Source organism: Oxyura jamaicensis, chromosome 2 (genome assembly GCF_011077185.1).
Source record: "Oxyura jamaicensis isolate SHBP4307 breed ruddy duck chromosome 2, BPBGC_Ojam_1.0, whole genome shotgun sequence".
Lineage (NCBI taxonomy): Eukaryota > Metazoa > Chordata > Aves > Anseriformes > Anatidae > Oxyura > Oxyura jamaicensis.
Genome location: NC_048894.1, coordinates 59,866,006 through 59,883,111, shown reverse-complemented (window position 1 = coordinate 59,883,111; position 17,106 = coordinate 59,866,006). Strand labels below are relative to the sequence as shown.

Genomic DNA, 17,106 nt, shown 5'->3' with positions numbered 1-17,106 from the left:
TACCACCTGAAATTCCATCAGGCTCCAAGCTCTGCAGAAAGTGACAAATGCTAGACAGGTATACAATTTATAATGGATGAGGTATGCAAGCAAGCTCTGGGAGTTGGATTGGATTTGATTACAAACAATAATATGACACAACCCCTGCTGTGGATAGTACATACATTGTGAGAGGCAGTGCAATCAGGCAGCATGAACACTGGACTGCAGGCAGGATCCAGAGCCCTAAATCTACCCTTGCAGTACACTTACTGTATGGCTTTGTGAAAGCCTTGTCTGATCTAACAGTCCTTCCTCCAGTTCCCTATCTGTTTGTTTAGCAACAGCATGTTAAATAATCATGCCTCACTAAGCCACTTCAATGCAATTTATAGTTCGGCATGATAGTAGGCTTCAAAAAGGCTTTTTAAAGGAATTATATGAAAAGACAAGAATTTATTTGAATAATTTTATGCAGTTACAGGCAATGGACTTGGAAACTTCTCCCTGAAGTAACTTTTCTCCATCAACAAATTTTCCCTAAGAGACCCCCTCCTACCCCAGGACAAATGAGTGTGCTTCCAGTACAAAAGTGTGTGGTAGAGATATTGATATTCCTGCATTGGCCAACATTCAAGTATTCAGCAGCATGGAATCCAAAGCTTTTCTGCTCCTAGACTTGCAATGAAAAAATTCTCCCTATTGAGTCATTATCTGAGAGTGCTGGGCAGGCCCACAGACTTTAAAACCCTGACATTTTCAAAGTCAACTTCTGACCCTCTTCGTTCATTGGACAAGTCAGCTTGGGTGAGTGATTGCACCTGCTCACATTGTCAATGCACAGAAGCATGCTGGCAATGGCCATTTGACACTAAGTTATAGCAGCTCAGTAAGACCTGAACCTGCAAAATTTTAGGCTAAAAAATAGTGTTGATGTGTTTTGTTTTGTTCTGTTTTGTTTTCCCATTTTTTTCACTCTGGATTCTATTCCTAGTTATAGGATTGGCAGAAGAAAAAATGCACAGATCAAAATGTCCATTAAACAGAGTATTGGCCGTGTGGAGAATGGCAATATGATAAAGATTTAATTTTAAGAAAGTAGTTCAACAGCTGACCAAAGTATGACTCATTAATGAAACCAAGGCCTACTGTTAGGATAACTGTTCTGTCAAGCAAACCCCAACACTTCACAACGATATTTTTTTTTTCTTAAAAAGATTCATACATTTATTAAAACTGCATTTCACTGTTTTTTTTTTTATTATTATTATTATTATTTTTTTCCTATATCAGACAAACAGACCATTATTATTTCTGTGTATCCATGTCCATGCTTTAGATGCTGCAACTTTTTCACCTGCAAGGCTACTAATGAACCCATTTAACAATATTTCAATGAAAGCATCCTGAAATAAATTTTATGCTATGTGGGGAACTTTATTTATACTTTTATTTATTAAATAGTAGTTTTCTTATTCCTTTGATCTATGTGCAAAGACAAGAAAGAATAAATTTCTTGTAACCACCTCTTCATTTGTTTTAGTTTGTCTAGAATCTTCAGTTCTTCTACATTTTGGGCTTCTTTACAATTCTGCTTATGCCTTATTTGCATGCTACCATTTTAAGAAGGCAGTGATGATTTTTTCCTTTAGTAATACATATCAACAGATATTTTTGTATACCATAAATTTATAAGATCATTCTATATTAGAATCTGTGGAATCGGTAGGGTCATGTTGTATTTGAATTCTTGGTTCCAGTTATCAATGGTTTGTCCAGACTAGTAGACTATCACAGGTGAGGAAATGGCCTGCACAAGGTAAAGAGCTGGTCCAGATTAGATTCTTCCTTATGGTAATTGGAAAGGTCTTTCCACCTCTGTCTGCATACCTACAGATGGAATTGATGAATATCATTCTTTGACATCTAAGGTGCTTCATGCTGTTGTTAATATTTATCTGTCCAGTTGCTTTCTTATATACACAACTTCTCTCATTCTTTGTTCTTATATGCCTTAGATTGTATTTTCACTTGCTACTGTCTTGACTTTGAGACATTTAGGTTTTGATGGTGGAACTGATGGTAGTGTATGCTTACTTCTCCAGGCTAATTTCTTTTGCATGGGATACCATGTGAGTTTTCAATCTGATGGTCACTCTGTTTTATGTTGAAACGCCAAGCTGCCACAAGCAATTTTACTAATAGAAATATATTGGTGTTACCATTCCTCCTTCTTTGCTTTATTTAGGTTCTTTGTTGAAGTCACACATGACAATAATTCTTAAAAAGATGTATTTGTAGTTTGATTTCTTCCTTTGGTGAAAGAAAATTTACATTAGCTGTGAATATAGGAATGAGTGACCAACAGCTTTTCCTGCCGATCCTTTTATTCTTCCTTTGTACATCCTTTTCTGGCTTACCCATTCTGCCTATTGCTTCCCCTTTTTGTTGTCTTTTTTCTTTTGCTTATTCCAGTTTATGTCTCATTGATTTCATAAGTCATAGCAAGACCTCAGGTTCATCCCCAGGGCATAGACATCTGGAAAGCTGAAACAGGGATGTCAGCACAAAAAGAAAGTGGGGATAACTTGGCTTTATCTGCCAATCCACAAATAGAGTGGTGAACAATGGTTTTGGCAATGAAATCTGAGTCTTATTTTAGAAGTAACAAATTTTATTCACACCCAGTTTACTATGGCTTCTGATGATGGAAATTAGAATGTGGAATGTTGTTGGTATGGCAACCCCAGAAAGCATCAGGTTCCTGTGATGTTCTGGCTGCTGCTTAAATCTGCTCTTCCTTAGTGACATCCTTGTGGCAAACTTCTTGCCTTCCTGAGTTTAATCAATGCCTTAGTCAATTTAAGAGATAAAGTTTGCACCTTTGTGCCACCAAATAGATGCAAGCCACCGGTTTCCAAGCTCACATTTGGAGCATGTACTAGCACAGCATGACATACTTTTGCTACCAGGAGTAAGCAAGCAGTACAAGTGCACAGAATACCTACCCTATTTCAAAAGGGGAACTTAATAGCTTTTAGATGTGAATGATAAGGAGCAGCTCTAATTTCAGAGACATGCATTTTATTGGATATTTTTTCTACCTATGTATTTCACACACACACAAAAAAATCATTGTTGACCATTTTATTTCTTGACACCTGCTGTATATAGATGTGACAAAGCTCTTTTCAGAGCATCCTTTATTTTACAACTATGATTTTTATCCTGCTCTTTATAGCAGTACCAGTTCATGTTATGAGTTCTTGCTATGATACATACAGAGACATCCCCGGCCTCATCTTCAGGCAAGGAAAATTCCCATTGGCTTCACTAGTAAGCTTGTCTGAGCAAAGGCTACCACTCAGCTCTGATGTCTGTCCAGTGGGCAGAGCTGTAGCCCTTCAGAAGGTGTGGTCTAATTGCTTTGAGTGAAGTCTGTCTCTTACTCCAGAACCAAAGGCTGGGAACGTGTTCACTAATATGCTGCCACAACCTGAAGTCTGAGGGCAGCTGACCTCAATGGGCCATGTGTCCCACAATATAAGAGAACCAGAATTTAATCCAGAATATCTTTAACACAGTAGGTATTGCTGAAACCTACATAACTCCCTTCCCTCTCTTCAATTCACAGCTACCTCATCCCTGAACACCCAGCTTCAACAGCTTCAGCATCTTCAGCAGCTCCAGCAACAACAGCAGCAACAGCAGCAGCAAGGGCAGCAGCAGCAGCAGCAGCAGCAGCAAAGCCAGCAGCAGCAGCAAACTCAGCAGGTGCACACTCCACAGCCACCACAGCAGACTCAGCAGTCACAGACACAGACATCAGCACCACCACAGCAGAACCAAACACAGTCCCAGAGCCAGAGCCAACAGCCTCCAGTCCCACAGTCCTCCAGCTCCCCTCAGAAACCCAGCCAGTCACCAGGGCATGGCCTTCCATCTCCTCTTACTTCACCAAATCCATTGCAGGTAAGGCACTAAGTACAAATCTCTAATGATTTAATAACAGAAAGTGCATACTGCTACTACAAGGGGAAATCAAATGAACGTTACACCTTCTGACCATACAAGCTGAGAAATTCCACCTTATAGTAGTTAATCCTTACAGGCAAGCAGCTTAAAACAAGCCAAAAGGCCTGATAAGTCAAAAAAGCATAACTAATGATGGTCCTAGCTTGTTTCTTTCTAAATAATAAACATCATTTGCTCTTAAAGCCCATATTGAAAAACCCATATAAAACTATTTTTTTCAATGGATTCAACATGCAACCTTCACAAATGGCATTTTCCCAGTAGTGAGCCTTTATGATAACTTATGAGGGCAGAAAAGTTAGCTACTCTTCAGCAGATGATCTGACTGCCTCTAAAAGAAATAGAGCTTTCGCTAGTGTATGTGTGCACGGGATGGATGGGTTACCCTTCCACTTGAAACCACAGCCCAAACATTTGTCCTGCTAAGGATCAAATACTTCCATTAAGAAGTTTGGTATAGTCTCCAATGTTCAGAATGCTGGAGTTAGTATCAGTCCTTGGTGCTCACTCCACCAACATAGATGTTTTCTAACAGACTACATCAACTGTTATGGCAGCCACGTTGATGCTAGACTCTTCCCATCTTGGAATTCCTGGGAAGAAATAGGAGATCTCTAATACAATGATCCTAATTTCTTACACTTGTGTGTTCTTACACAGTATGTCTCATGTAGTATTCATGTCCTGCAAGAGCATGTTTGACTCTACCAGCAAGGGTGGTTCTGAATAAACACCAGGGTAATCTGTGAAGTGAACACTCTCTTAAGATGGCAGTGGAACTGCATTTAGAAACCAGCTAGAAATGTTGCCAACAAGCAAGTGTGTATCCACTTTATTCCCTAACTTTTGAGATGCCTTTTTAAAGGTTTTATGCACTCTGATGGCTTCAGCCATTTGCTTCAGAAATTAAACTGCATTAGCTTAATAATTAAAAAATCCTTTTTGATGCAATTAAGAGAATTGGCTTACAAGAAGCTGTGTTTGCCATATGACCAGTTAAACCTGCATTAACCTGAGGAGTTGCAACTAAATTGCATCAGATATGATTTTTTAATGGTTTAGATAATAGACTTAAAAGTCCACAGGAAATGTGTCCTTGCTTCCCGAGCTTTTTCTTACAGTTGTGTACAAAGTTTCTAGAGCTTCTCCTGTGTATTGTCTTAAAGACTACTTTTGTACCCCTTAATGACCAGTCTGTCATGTTAGTGAGTGCTTCGGGACCCATTAGTATGCAAATTATTGACATAAAGAGACAGGAATAGTTCCAGAGGAGCTTCTGTTACATTTTATTATTTCGGTACAGCATTAGCGTATGTACACTAAGCATACAGTCTATATGTTGCTAAAACTGTCTGCTGAATGTTTCAATGTTTTTGTTTCAAAAAATGTTGTGCATTCAGTTATCCAAGCAGAGCAAATGCACACATAAATTAACGTTCAAGTATGAAGGAAAGAGGATGATTTTAGAGAACATACCTCAAGAGGTTTGTACTAACACAGAATCTAAATCGTAGTTCTCATATACCCTCTAATCTCAATCTAAATCTCATCTGATTTCGAGTACTTTCAGTCTCATGTGTAACCTACAGGTACAGGCCAGTTGAAGCAGTTTCTACTGTTAGCTTTGTGGAGTTATGTCTCGCTTCAGGAAGTACAATAAAAACAAGTAAAACCAACAATTCCTTGCATAGCAGGTGCCAATGTCAATGTGTTTATGGAGACACCTTGGCAGAGCACTCTTTTTAGCATTTATATCTTTATAAGTACCCTTATGAGGGCAGTCTGAATAAGGCAGGCCACACAGTACTGGAAGATGGGATTCAAGTACTCTGATGTCATTTTAGTTCAAATACTATCCCCCAAACCTTTTAGGAACTGGGATTAGAACTAATTAAAAATACCAAAGTGAGAGGTCTGACCCTCCCACTGGGATGAGTTTGGCCAGTACTGCTAAGCCAGCTGCATGACCAGGGCACTTTCAGAACAGCCAAGGAATTATAACTCATTAGCTGTCAGCTCTGGCTCAGCATTAAAGAGTTAGTAATAAACTAGGGAGTAGGATTTTTTTTACATTCTTACCTCTCTAAGATCCTCACCATCTAAGTAGCCATGAATACCCAAAGTTTGTTCACAGATACAAAAGGGCTATGTGCTGACATCCAGAAGAGAAGCCTAGATTCAGCACAATGCTTCAGGACTAGCCTTAATTATGCGTGTATGGCCATTGATGTGGCCTTCTAACCATTTCTGAAGCAAGTGTAATGCTTCTCAGGTTTACCTAAGATATTGCATTTAATAGGACGTAAGAACTTGAAACGTCCTCTGTCATATAACTGAAAATAGTTAAACTCTTTAATATGCAAACAAGTGATAGAAATATCTCCAGAGGAGCTGATGTTGCACTTTATATATGGTTGAAGGACGTGGTCATATATTTTCTAAAGCAGAGCAACGCTAAGATCTCCTCCATGAAGTTTGACTTTCCATTCTAAATCCTGCAGAGAAAAGCTGTTTTAACTCCATATGTGTAGCTTCAGGACTGGATCTGAATTTGTTTTCTACTATAAAAGTATAAACAAAACAAAAAAGGAGAGAGCCCACATTTGGCAACAGTTCGTATGTCCAGTCCATAACAGATGCTTAGAATGTGCTTTTCTTGTTTAAATGTCTGATGCTTTAACTTAAAAATCGACCTAGAACTAAATTCAGAGATACTATGGCCTCAAAGGTAATGATCTTTATGAACTAGAATGAAATGGATTTTGTTTGAAGAATATTAAGGGAATAAAAATCAACTAAGTTAAAGTTTGACAGCTTAAATTTCATTTCTGAATTCTTGTTTTTTTCATGTGGGCTTTATCCTCTTACATTATTCAGGATATGTCTGAAAGATATTAGTTTAGAACAATGCAACCTCAAAAAATTGTCATGGAAAGTCAGTAATTCAGGAGGATGATTGTGTTTGTTTCAAAAAACTCTGAAGGATAACAGCAATTACATCTCAAAATGTACAGATGCTGTCATGTCCTTCAGAAAGCAAATTAAATGAAAGTGACTTGCTTAGGTGTACCTGAGCAAGGTACTTTTGCTAGATGATCAGAAATTAATAATACTTATGCACTGTACACCAGCTGAAACTCTCAGAACGATTCTTGTCAGATTGTTTTGCAATACTCTGCTCCAATTTTGTCACTATTTTTCACTCATTTCAGTGGGTTAGATTGTAGTTAAAAAACTATTATTTTTAGGAAGGCTTTTAATGATCACATAGAAAGATGAAAAACCTTACTTTAGGTTCCAGGGACTGGATTCTTGTGATCACATTAGGAATGATGCTCCGAGCCTACAAGGGGAGATGCCCCGCTAGACCTTCTGTTCACTCACAGAGAAGGACTGGTGGGAGACGTGGTGGTCGGGGGCTGTCTTGGACAGAGTGACCACGAAATGATAGAGTTCTCGATACTTGGCAAAGTCAGGAAGAGGACCAGTAAAACCACTGTCTTGGACTTCCGGAGGGCTGACTTTGAGCTGTTCAGTACACTGGTTGGCAGAGTCCCTTGGGAGGCGGTTCTGAAGGACAGAGGAGCCCAGGAAGGCTGGGCACTCTTCAAGAAAGAAATCTTAATGGCTCAGGAGTGGTCTGTCCCCACATGCCCAAAGACGAGCCGGCGCGGAAGAAGACCAGCCTGGCTAAACAGAGAGTTGTGGCTCGAGCTTAGGAGAAAAAAGAGGGTTTATAGTCTTTGGAAAAGAGGGCAGGCCACTCAGGGATGCCCTGAGGATGCTATAAGGATGCTGCGAGGCGGTGCAGGGACAAAATTAGAAAGGCCAAAGCTCATCTGGAGCTCAATCTGGCTACTGCTGTTAAAGACAACAAAAAATGTTTTTATAAATACATCAGTACAAAAAGGAGGACTAAGGAGAATCTCCACCCTTTACTGGATGTGGGGGGAAACTTAGTTACCAGAGATGAGGAAAAAGCTGAGGTGCTTAATGCTTTCTTTGCCTCAGTCTATAGCAGCAAAACCAGTTGTTCTCTGGACGCCCAGTACCCTGAGCTGGTGGAAGGGGATGAGGAGCAGAATGTGTCCCCCGCAATCCATGAGGAAATGGTTGGTGACCTGCTACAGCATTTGGATGTATGCAAGTTGATGGGGCCGGATGGGATCCACCCAAGGGTATTGAGAAAACTGGCGGAAGAGCTGGCCAAGCCAGTTTCCATCATTTATCAGCAGTTCTGGCTATCAGGGGAGGTCCCATTCAACTGGTGGCTAGAAAACGTGATGCCCATCTACAAGAAGGGCCGGAGGGTAGACCCGGGGAACTATAGGCCTGTTAGTATGACCTCAGTACCAGGGAAGCTCATGGAGCAGATTATCTTGAGCGTCATCACACGGCACTTGAAGGTCAAGCAGGCGATCAGGCCCAGTCAGCATGGGTTTAGGAAGGGCAAGTCCTGCTTGACAAACCTGATCTCCTTCTATGAGAAGGTGACATGCTTAGTGGATGAGGGAAAGGCTGTGGATGTGGTCTACCTTGACTTCAGTAAGGCTTTTGACACCGTTCCCCACAGCATTCTCCTCAAGAAACTGGCTGCTCATGACTTGGACTGGCATATGCTTCGTTGGGTTAAGAGCTGGCTGAATGTCTGGGCCAGAGAGTTGTGGTGAATGGAGTCAAATCCAGTTGGAGGCCAGTCACTAGTGGAGTTCCCCAGGGCTCAGTACTTGGGCCAGTCCCCTTTAACATCTTTATCGATGATCTGGATGAGGGCATTGAGTGCACCCTCAGCAAGTTTGCAGATGACACCAAGTTAGGTGCGTGTGTTGATCTGCTCGAGGGTAGGAAGGCTCTGCAGGAAGACCTGGATAGGCTGGACTGATAGGCTGAGGCCAACGGTATGAAGTTCAACAAGGCCAAGTGCCGGGTTCTGCACCTGAGGCACAACAAACCCAAGTAGTGCTACAGGATGGGAGATGAATGGTTAGAAAGCTGCCTGTCAGAGAAGGACCTGGGAGTGATGGTTGATAGTCGGCTGAATATGAGCCAGCAGTGTGCTCAGGCAGCCAAGAAGGCCAACAGCATCCTGGCTTGTATAAGAAACAGCGTGGCCAGCAGGTCCAGGGAAGTGATTGTCCCCCTGTACTCGGCTCTGGTGAGGCCGCACCTCGAGTACTGTGTTCAGTTTTGGGCCCCTCCCTACAAGAAGGACATGGAGGTGCTCGAGCGAGTCCAGAGAAGGGCTACGAAGCTGGTGAGGTGTCTGGAGAACAAGTCTTACGAGGAGCGGCTGAGGGAGCTGGGACTGTTTAGCCTGGAGAAGAGGAGGCTCAGAGGCAACCTTATCCCACTCTGCAGGTACCTTAAAGGAGGCTGTAGCGAGGTGGGGGTTGATCTATTCTCCCATGTGCCTGGTGACAGGATGAGGGGGAATGGGCTAAAATTGTGCCAGGGGAGGTTTAGGCTGTATATTAGGAAAAACTTATTTACTGAATGGGTTGTTAGTCACTAGAATAGGTTGCCCAGGGAAGTGGTTGAGTCACCATCCCTGGAGGTCTTTAAAAGACGTTTAGATGTAGAGCTTAGGGATATGGTTTAGTAGAGGAGTTGTTAGTATTAGGTCAGAGGTTGGACTTGGTGATCTTGGAGGTCTCTTCCAACCTAGACTATTCTGTGATTCTGTGAAATTTATACTGGTAAAGGGAAAACACTGTAGAACCTGGCTCATCACTGGTTTGCAAAAGACAATGAGAGGAGAATTTTCCAAAGCAGAAACGCATTTCAGCAGGTTCTGTGTCAGGTAGATGATGGAAGGCCCTGTTCCCTTCATTTTAAAATAGTGAAATTCCTCATGTAGATAGCTGTAGTCTTACTTTTACTTTCATTGTTCTAATTGATTGAAACAAAGCAATCCCCAGGTGAAAGACAACCTAGTTCATGTTGTAAACTGGGGACTGTACTTCTGGGAACATACAATTTTCCAAATACTCCTCTCCTGTGCATTTTTAATATTATTACAGGGGAAATTATATAGGTTCTTGAATTGCCAGCATGTTGCAACTTCAAAGCATAGTTAGCACTCTACAGAGTTTCCATTCAATTAAATTTCTGGAGTCATAAGATCTTGGTTATACACTGTATAAAATTAGATGAGCCAAGTACTAAGTAGCCAATTACTCTGCTTGACTGCCAGAACAAGGTGTTTGTATCAGCAGCATATATTTAACTGGCTCCAAATGGGAGCTTAGCTTCTGGTGCTGACACTCACTGTATGTTTTAGCAGTATGGATAAGATGAACCTAACTACAGCCATATCTACAAAAGAAGAGTCACACTTTAGGAATAGAGAAGTTCCCGATGTTTTCTACTGCTCTGTTTGTGTGTGAATAGGAACAGACAAACAGGAAATCCCCCAGGGATTGCCCCACTGTAAAATTATTCTGACCATTTTCAGAACTCTTTCCTAAAGCACCTTTTTGTCATAGAAGCCTACCTACAATAACTGGAGCTGATGGAAGATGATGAGTGAGAAAAAAATAATAATAAAAGGAGGAAAGAAGGGAAATGGGGGAGATGGTAACAAGAGAGAAAATCTTGCAAGTAATAGCAAACTAGGATAGCAAAAACAGAACCTCCTTCAGATTAAATTTTCATACTAATCTTAAATAATGTATTTGGCACCTCAACACTTTTATAACAAAGGAGAAAAGAAAAGCAGAAAGGCTGCAGCACTCAGCTATAAATGAGGGTGAATGTGTACACAGATGCCCGAGGCTCTAACAATCAAAACAAACAAACAAACAAAACAAAACAAAACAAAACAAAACAAAACAAAACAAAAAAAACACCGCCCCTTCTCTTTCCCCCCAACCTCATTCACTGGTTAGCTTCTCATTAAAGAAAAATCTACTTTAAAGAAATCTCAGTGTATACTGACACTTTGACAAATTTGCATATATTTAAGAAACAGAAGAAACAATTAGGTCTCTGTTTGAGGAAGAAAGCTGGGATAAGTTTGCAAGGAGTATAGTCAGAGGCTGTTTATGTCTGCATTCACATCAGAGACCTGTTGTATTTCTCAAACTCATTGACTCCTAAGATCAAGAAAACTTGATCAAGATTATTACACCAGTCATCCCACTGAGGTTTTTTTTGTTTGTTTTGATGTGGTAATATAATCTAGCTTTCCTGCTGTGCAATATTATGCAACATGTGATTGTCAGAATCTGTTCCCAAGTTACTTCTGAGTCAGTTTGGCAAAGAAATATTTCATAAATGGTGAGCAAATGCAGTGATTTGTACCCACTTTCCAAGTTTCCCAATTTTTGGTGTCAGTAGGTAGTCAGATATTGCACATCAAAGGCAACAGGCAATACAGACTCATAAAGCACATATTTATTAAGGAAGCTCCATGCCCATGACCTATATATACTTAAGTCTGCTGAAGTGCTGATCTTAAGTGGGTTTCCAAGAGGTACTGGCAAGATGGAGGTCTCAGCTCTAAATAATATGGAACCTCCCTTGCAATCAGCTCAATTAAATTGAGCTTGGTGAACTCTTCGGAATATTTTGTATATTTCATCCCCTGCTCCTGCAAACAGGTCCAGAAAGATTTAAACATCTTGTTCTACTGACAGTTTCAGATTTCTGAGTATTCTTCCATTGTAATGATTTTTTGGGGGTTGGTATAGGTGATTTCATGAATGGAAGAGGCAAATACTATCTAAAACTTTCTACTTGCTAGAGAGTCATGGTCATACAGATGTGCCACCATACACACAGGCATATAACCTGTCGCAAATGATGTTGTGATTCAGGTCTCCTCCTTTTGTTTTATGCTCTTCCTTTTGCCACTGCTCCTGCAATAGTTCTTTGAACCATGCAGACATTCCTCTATACAACTTTGAACCTTGCTTGAGAAAATTAGTTGGCTTTGAGTTTCAGTGTACCCAGGGCCTCCTTTCCTCTTTTAACCTTTTCTGGGTGCTTCCATGATCCTTTTCATCCCTCCTGGGTCTACTGCCAGTTGTCCACACCATGATGGCAACATGGCAGTTTGTCCTAGCAGGATATTTGGCTGTCCCTGCACTGCACCTGGCTCCCTGGTTCCAGCATGCAGCGCAGAGACTTGCAAGCTGGTTTCTTGACAGATCTAGCTTGTTTGAGAGCTACTGCTCCTCATGTCTACCTGAAAGATGTCATTTCCACAGAAAGGCTGATTTCAGTTTTGTGTAAGACCATATTCATCCACAGGATTGAGCAGGGTTTCAAATCTTTTCCTCAGATGTCTTCCTTCTTCTAGAAGCTCACTGCTTATTTGGGTCTTTGCTCTGTAAGACTTGAATACTGCATTTAAAAACAGCAAGGAGATGTTTAAGGGCTCTCAAAGAAACTTTATAAGCAAGTCTCTACATTCCCTGAGGAAACCTTCTCTCAGTTGGAGCGCTGGCTGCCTGGTCCATCCAAATATACTCTGCAGGTGTTGCTATTTTCAGAAGCACAAGGAGTACCAGTGTCTGACTCACATTTAAAGCAAAGGAAATTAATCTTCGAGCAAAACAACCGGCATTATTAGCACCCAAGGGGCAGAAGCTGAGGCTAATATAGGAAACCATTTGCTAGAGAATTCTCTGATGGAGAGGAAAACAGAGCTGTTTGCCCAGCAAGCTCTGGCTTCTGAAATAGGAGCATTTAATAAACTCCCTAAAGGAACTGAAGTATTTAATAAATGGGGAAATAAATAAATAATATCCTCCCAGGACAAATTTGGGAAAGGATCTGTATTCCCATAACGTCTCCTGATGCCGAAGCCTAACCAGGGAGGAGGACCCTTGGGGACCTTAAGGACAGAAAAAAAAATGACACAGCCCCTCAAATTCTCTTTTGAAGCCAGCAGATCAGGTTTGCTAGAAGTCATTTTTCTTAATTTCTCTTTTCATTCCTATTTCCAAAAATTTACAGAGAAGGAGAGAATATTCCAAAACATGGCTTTATTTTCCCTTAGTTCTTCATACCCCTCACCTCTTTATACGTATATATAAATATATATATAACTTGCAAGTAATCATAGGTTTCTAGTACTGTGAGAAATTTCTTCTATTTGGAAGCAAGTGAACCAAGTGAACACAGAGCACCTGATGGGATTGTTGAATCTGAATGAGGAGCAATATTTTGTATCTGGGAGGCGGTATGGCCCTGATATGTTATATCATTCAAAGCTCCTTGTAGTAGTAAGTGCTTAAAGGAAGTTGCTCTGATTCCAGGTGCTACCTCAAAAAAAAAAAAAAAAAAAAAAAAAAACCCTCTAGGCTGTGTTTTAAAGTTTAAAATTAAGCCTTTTTACAGCAGTATTGCAGAGATCTATCAGTGTCCACTTGTGGATTCTGTTGGTGCTTTTAGTACATGCAGTTTAGGGCAGGTGTTTAAAAAACATGATAATACTTCCTCTTTTTATTGGAAGCCAGAACGTTTTGAGAGAGTGACTAAGCACAGGCCTGGAGATTATGAAATTTGCTTAAGTGTTAATGGGTTGATTGCTGAGTTACAGCCTGCCGTCTTTACTGGAAATTGATTGACTGGTGCTGCAGGTCTTCACACTTGACGCTCGGATTTGACTCAAAAATTCTGCCAAGTCTTTTACTCTGAAATTTATCTTAATTAGATCTGAAAGACCTGTCACAGCAGAATAGTCACACCGATTAAAATGAAAAACAGGAGAAATTACTGATCAAATTAATCATAATGTCGGGTTACAGCTGTAGGTCTGATGTAATTTGCCACTCCAGTGAGTTACATCGGCCCAGGCACAGGAAAGAGAGCTGGTTTTACGCTGATCCGTAACACCAGGCAGCTTCGGGCAGCCCATCAGGACGTTTATTCCATTCATTCTCTTGGCTTTTTCAGACCTTAGTGCTGCAACTAGAAACAAATTAGGCAAAAGAAAAAAAAAAAAAAGCATCCTTTTATCCAAGGGGTCATGCTGGAAACATGAGCTTCCCAAATCCTTCGTTTCATTTTTCCTCTTCCTCTACCAACCTTCTACATTTGTTTGAAGTAACCAGCAATAAATTATGTGGCAACTGGAAAATTAAAAGGCCAGAGGTTACCACCTTGGGTACAAGCCAGCAAATGGGCATTTGTGAGAGCTCCTAGTGGGTTAAGATATGAGAAAATCAGGACAACTTAAGCAAATGGGTATATAACAGCACCTGAGAAGGTATGTCCCAGCAGGCAGGAAATCAACAATCAGACTTGATATGTTGTGTATGTGATTATCCTAAAATTTATTTTTCAGTGCTGTGCTTGCAATATACTACATTCTACTATAAAATTATTGTTTTTTTTTTTTTTTTTTTTTTTTTTTTTTTAATTTATAAATCACTGGTTGAATCCATATTAGGAGGAGATAGGTTGTGGGTCTTCAGGGGCACCACTATAAAATTTTAATCTGGAAAAGAAATCTCCTGTGAGATTTTTAATATTCTTTCTACGAGCAAAGTTTGAAAGATTCTTAGGACAACCTGTCTTGTACAAGCACCACTGTATTTTTTGCTGCTGATCCAGGACAACTCCAAGAAATGAAGATATTTGCCACCAGCTGAAAAAGGAAATGAAGTAAAGAGAACAAGAAACTAGATGAGCACTGTTACTGTGAGTCTCAGAAAGATTTTTGTCTTACCTACAAACACACCCAGGTTTTATTTTGATATTGGAGTAACTTGAACTAATCAGGAATTTTCTAAGTGAAAATATTTCAATATTTCAGCTTATTGTTTGTATCAGAAACTATACCTTGTGTTAGGACAACTTACTTCTGGACAGGAACTTATTTTTGATAGCTAGAAATGATCAAATATCCCATGACGACTCTAATTAGAGGACAGAGTTAGGTTATGTTTCTGGAAGAGTTTGGAAGGCAAACCAGAGTTTCCAAAAGAGAAGAACTGATGTGTAAAAAGAGCATAATTATAAATTGCTAGGATTGTTTTACTAAAAAATGATGATGGTTCATTTTGGTCCTGAAATGAGCTGAGATTCTTAAAATAAAGATAAAGCAGCAGTCACTGTTGCAATATCTCTGTATATCTGTTAAGAAATGCTTACCTGCTTGTAAATGACATCAGGAATGCAGTCAGACCTGGGAGGATCCTAGACTTTTAGCAAAAATAAAGATGTTATAAAGAAAAGCTTACAAATAAGGATCTGGTCACATCATGCTCTATGCTACAGAACAATAATCTGTATTAGTGGTGGCCAATAAATTGTTATCAGAAGATGATTCCCATAAATCTCATAATTTTCACCATTGTAACATTATTATCCCATTTGCAACCATCTGGATAGCCACATCCAACTGGACTGCTATCCTCCCAACTTGGATAATGCTTTGCTTATGTGACTCCAATACTCTCCTGATGGCTCCAACTGGAAGAGGATAGGAGGAGGTAAAGGGTCAAGCCTCTTTGACATTTCTCCAAGGGTAGGGAACACCTCGCAGAGTGCCAGCTGGAACACCCATGCTGGGAGCTCCATGGTTCATGGGAGGGCAGCTGATGAGGAATAGGGCTGTACCAGGATTGAGGTCCAGAAAGGAACAAGTAAAGAGAAGCCAGTTTCATTCCCAGGACTCGCCTGAAAGCACAGATTTCATTAGCATACGATTCCCCAGGAACACGGCCTGATTTTTTTAGGAGGGAAAGGAAAATGCTGGGAGGAGGAGAGTATAGAAAAACAATGTCTTTGTTACGCACAGTGCCTTCCTTTATTGCTACTGACCTTTTCCACTGGGAGAGAGATACCAAAAAACAGAAGTGCTGATATTGTGAAGGGCTGAATTTCTATCACTGATCACCATTCTGGTATAAGATGCTGTGTACATTTCCATCCTACCTCTTCAACTTTCCACTTTATATAAGGAGACGTAGCCCTACTACTAGGGAAGTTTGCAGGAGGTTTCACATCGCTCCTGTCTCATTTGTGAGGTAGCTCAATATGCCATTAGGAAGGTTTCTCTTCACCGCCACCCCCCTTCCCCCCCCCCTCCCCAGCTCCCCACCCCCACCTCTGAACTCTTAGAATTACAGTTTCCTTTTTTTTTAACTGTCTTCTGACTATGAAACACATTCCCAATGCAATCAAAATGTATGTCTGACAGAATTTTCAGTTCATGTAAAACAAATATAAAAATAAAACTTGAGAACACCAAGCCATTCTAAAAATCCTTGATGTTTTCCCCATAGGCATTCAAAGAGTATGTCTAGGGGGAAATCACTGGTACTTCAAATGTACAAGCGGGTACAGAGATAACATATGTCAGTCCTACAGACCCAAACTTGGCAGTCCATGCTCTCATGAGTGAAAATTGCAGGGAAGAAAGGGGAGGGAAAGGGAGGAGGTGGGAGGGAGTTCTTCACTGCCCTATACAATCTGAATATTTAGCTTTAATCTTGTTATCAAGTTATGCCTCTGCTTATTGGATTCACTTTTGAAAAATAATTTACATCAGGAAGTACCGTGCTCTCATAAGTGGGTTGTTGAAGTCAAGAATGCCAGACTGCTGTTTGAGCTCTATCGCTCGCATGTCACTTCATCTTTCTATTCTTTTGTCGATTATCCCACCATTGCTTGATCTGTTTATACTGCAAACTTTTACAACTTTTTGGTAAAATGCAATGAGACCTTGATCTTCAAATGGGCTTCTAGGTGCTGCTGTAACACTAAAACTACAAAAGCAAGGAGTATTGAAAAGAGTAACTGCATAGCTCTAGTCACTCACTCTAAATTCAGAGTAGCATTGCTGTTGATTTCAGAGGACACAGATCTGCTATCCATTTTGTTTTCAAATATATTGAATATTTTGAAGTTTCTGTCAGCTGCTCAGTGTGCTGTCAAATACACTAATGAAAGGTTTTCCTAAAGTTAATTTTCCTACTCATAATACAATAACCAAATTTGCTTTAACACTTGAAAAAATCCATCCATACTAAGGAGAATCAGTTGCTTAATCCTAAAATTAAAGGTTATTGCATGCAAGAGAAAATAATTACATGCTCAAAGTATGGAAAAAATAAAACTTTTTTAATATGTAGGTAT

General features: G+C 40.2%; 1 protein-coding gene across 5 annotated transcripts in view; it reads left to right on the top strand.

Moving 5' to 3' along the window:
* POU6F2 (POU class 6 homeobox 2) overlaps positions 1–17,106 on the top strand; it is a 311,497-nt gene that overhangs the window by 203,274 nt on the left and 91,117 nt on the right. For all 5 annotated transcript variants that reach the window (XM_035319353.1, XM_035319352.1, XM_035319354.1 and 2 more), the window contains one exon: positions 3,614–3,951. In XM_035319353.1, coding sequence (XP_035175244.1) covers positions 3,614–3,951 — 338 coding nt within the window. The remainder of the gene's footprint in view (positions 1–3,613; positions 3,952–17,106) is intronic.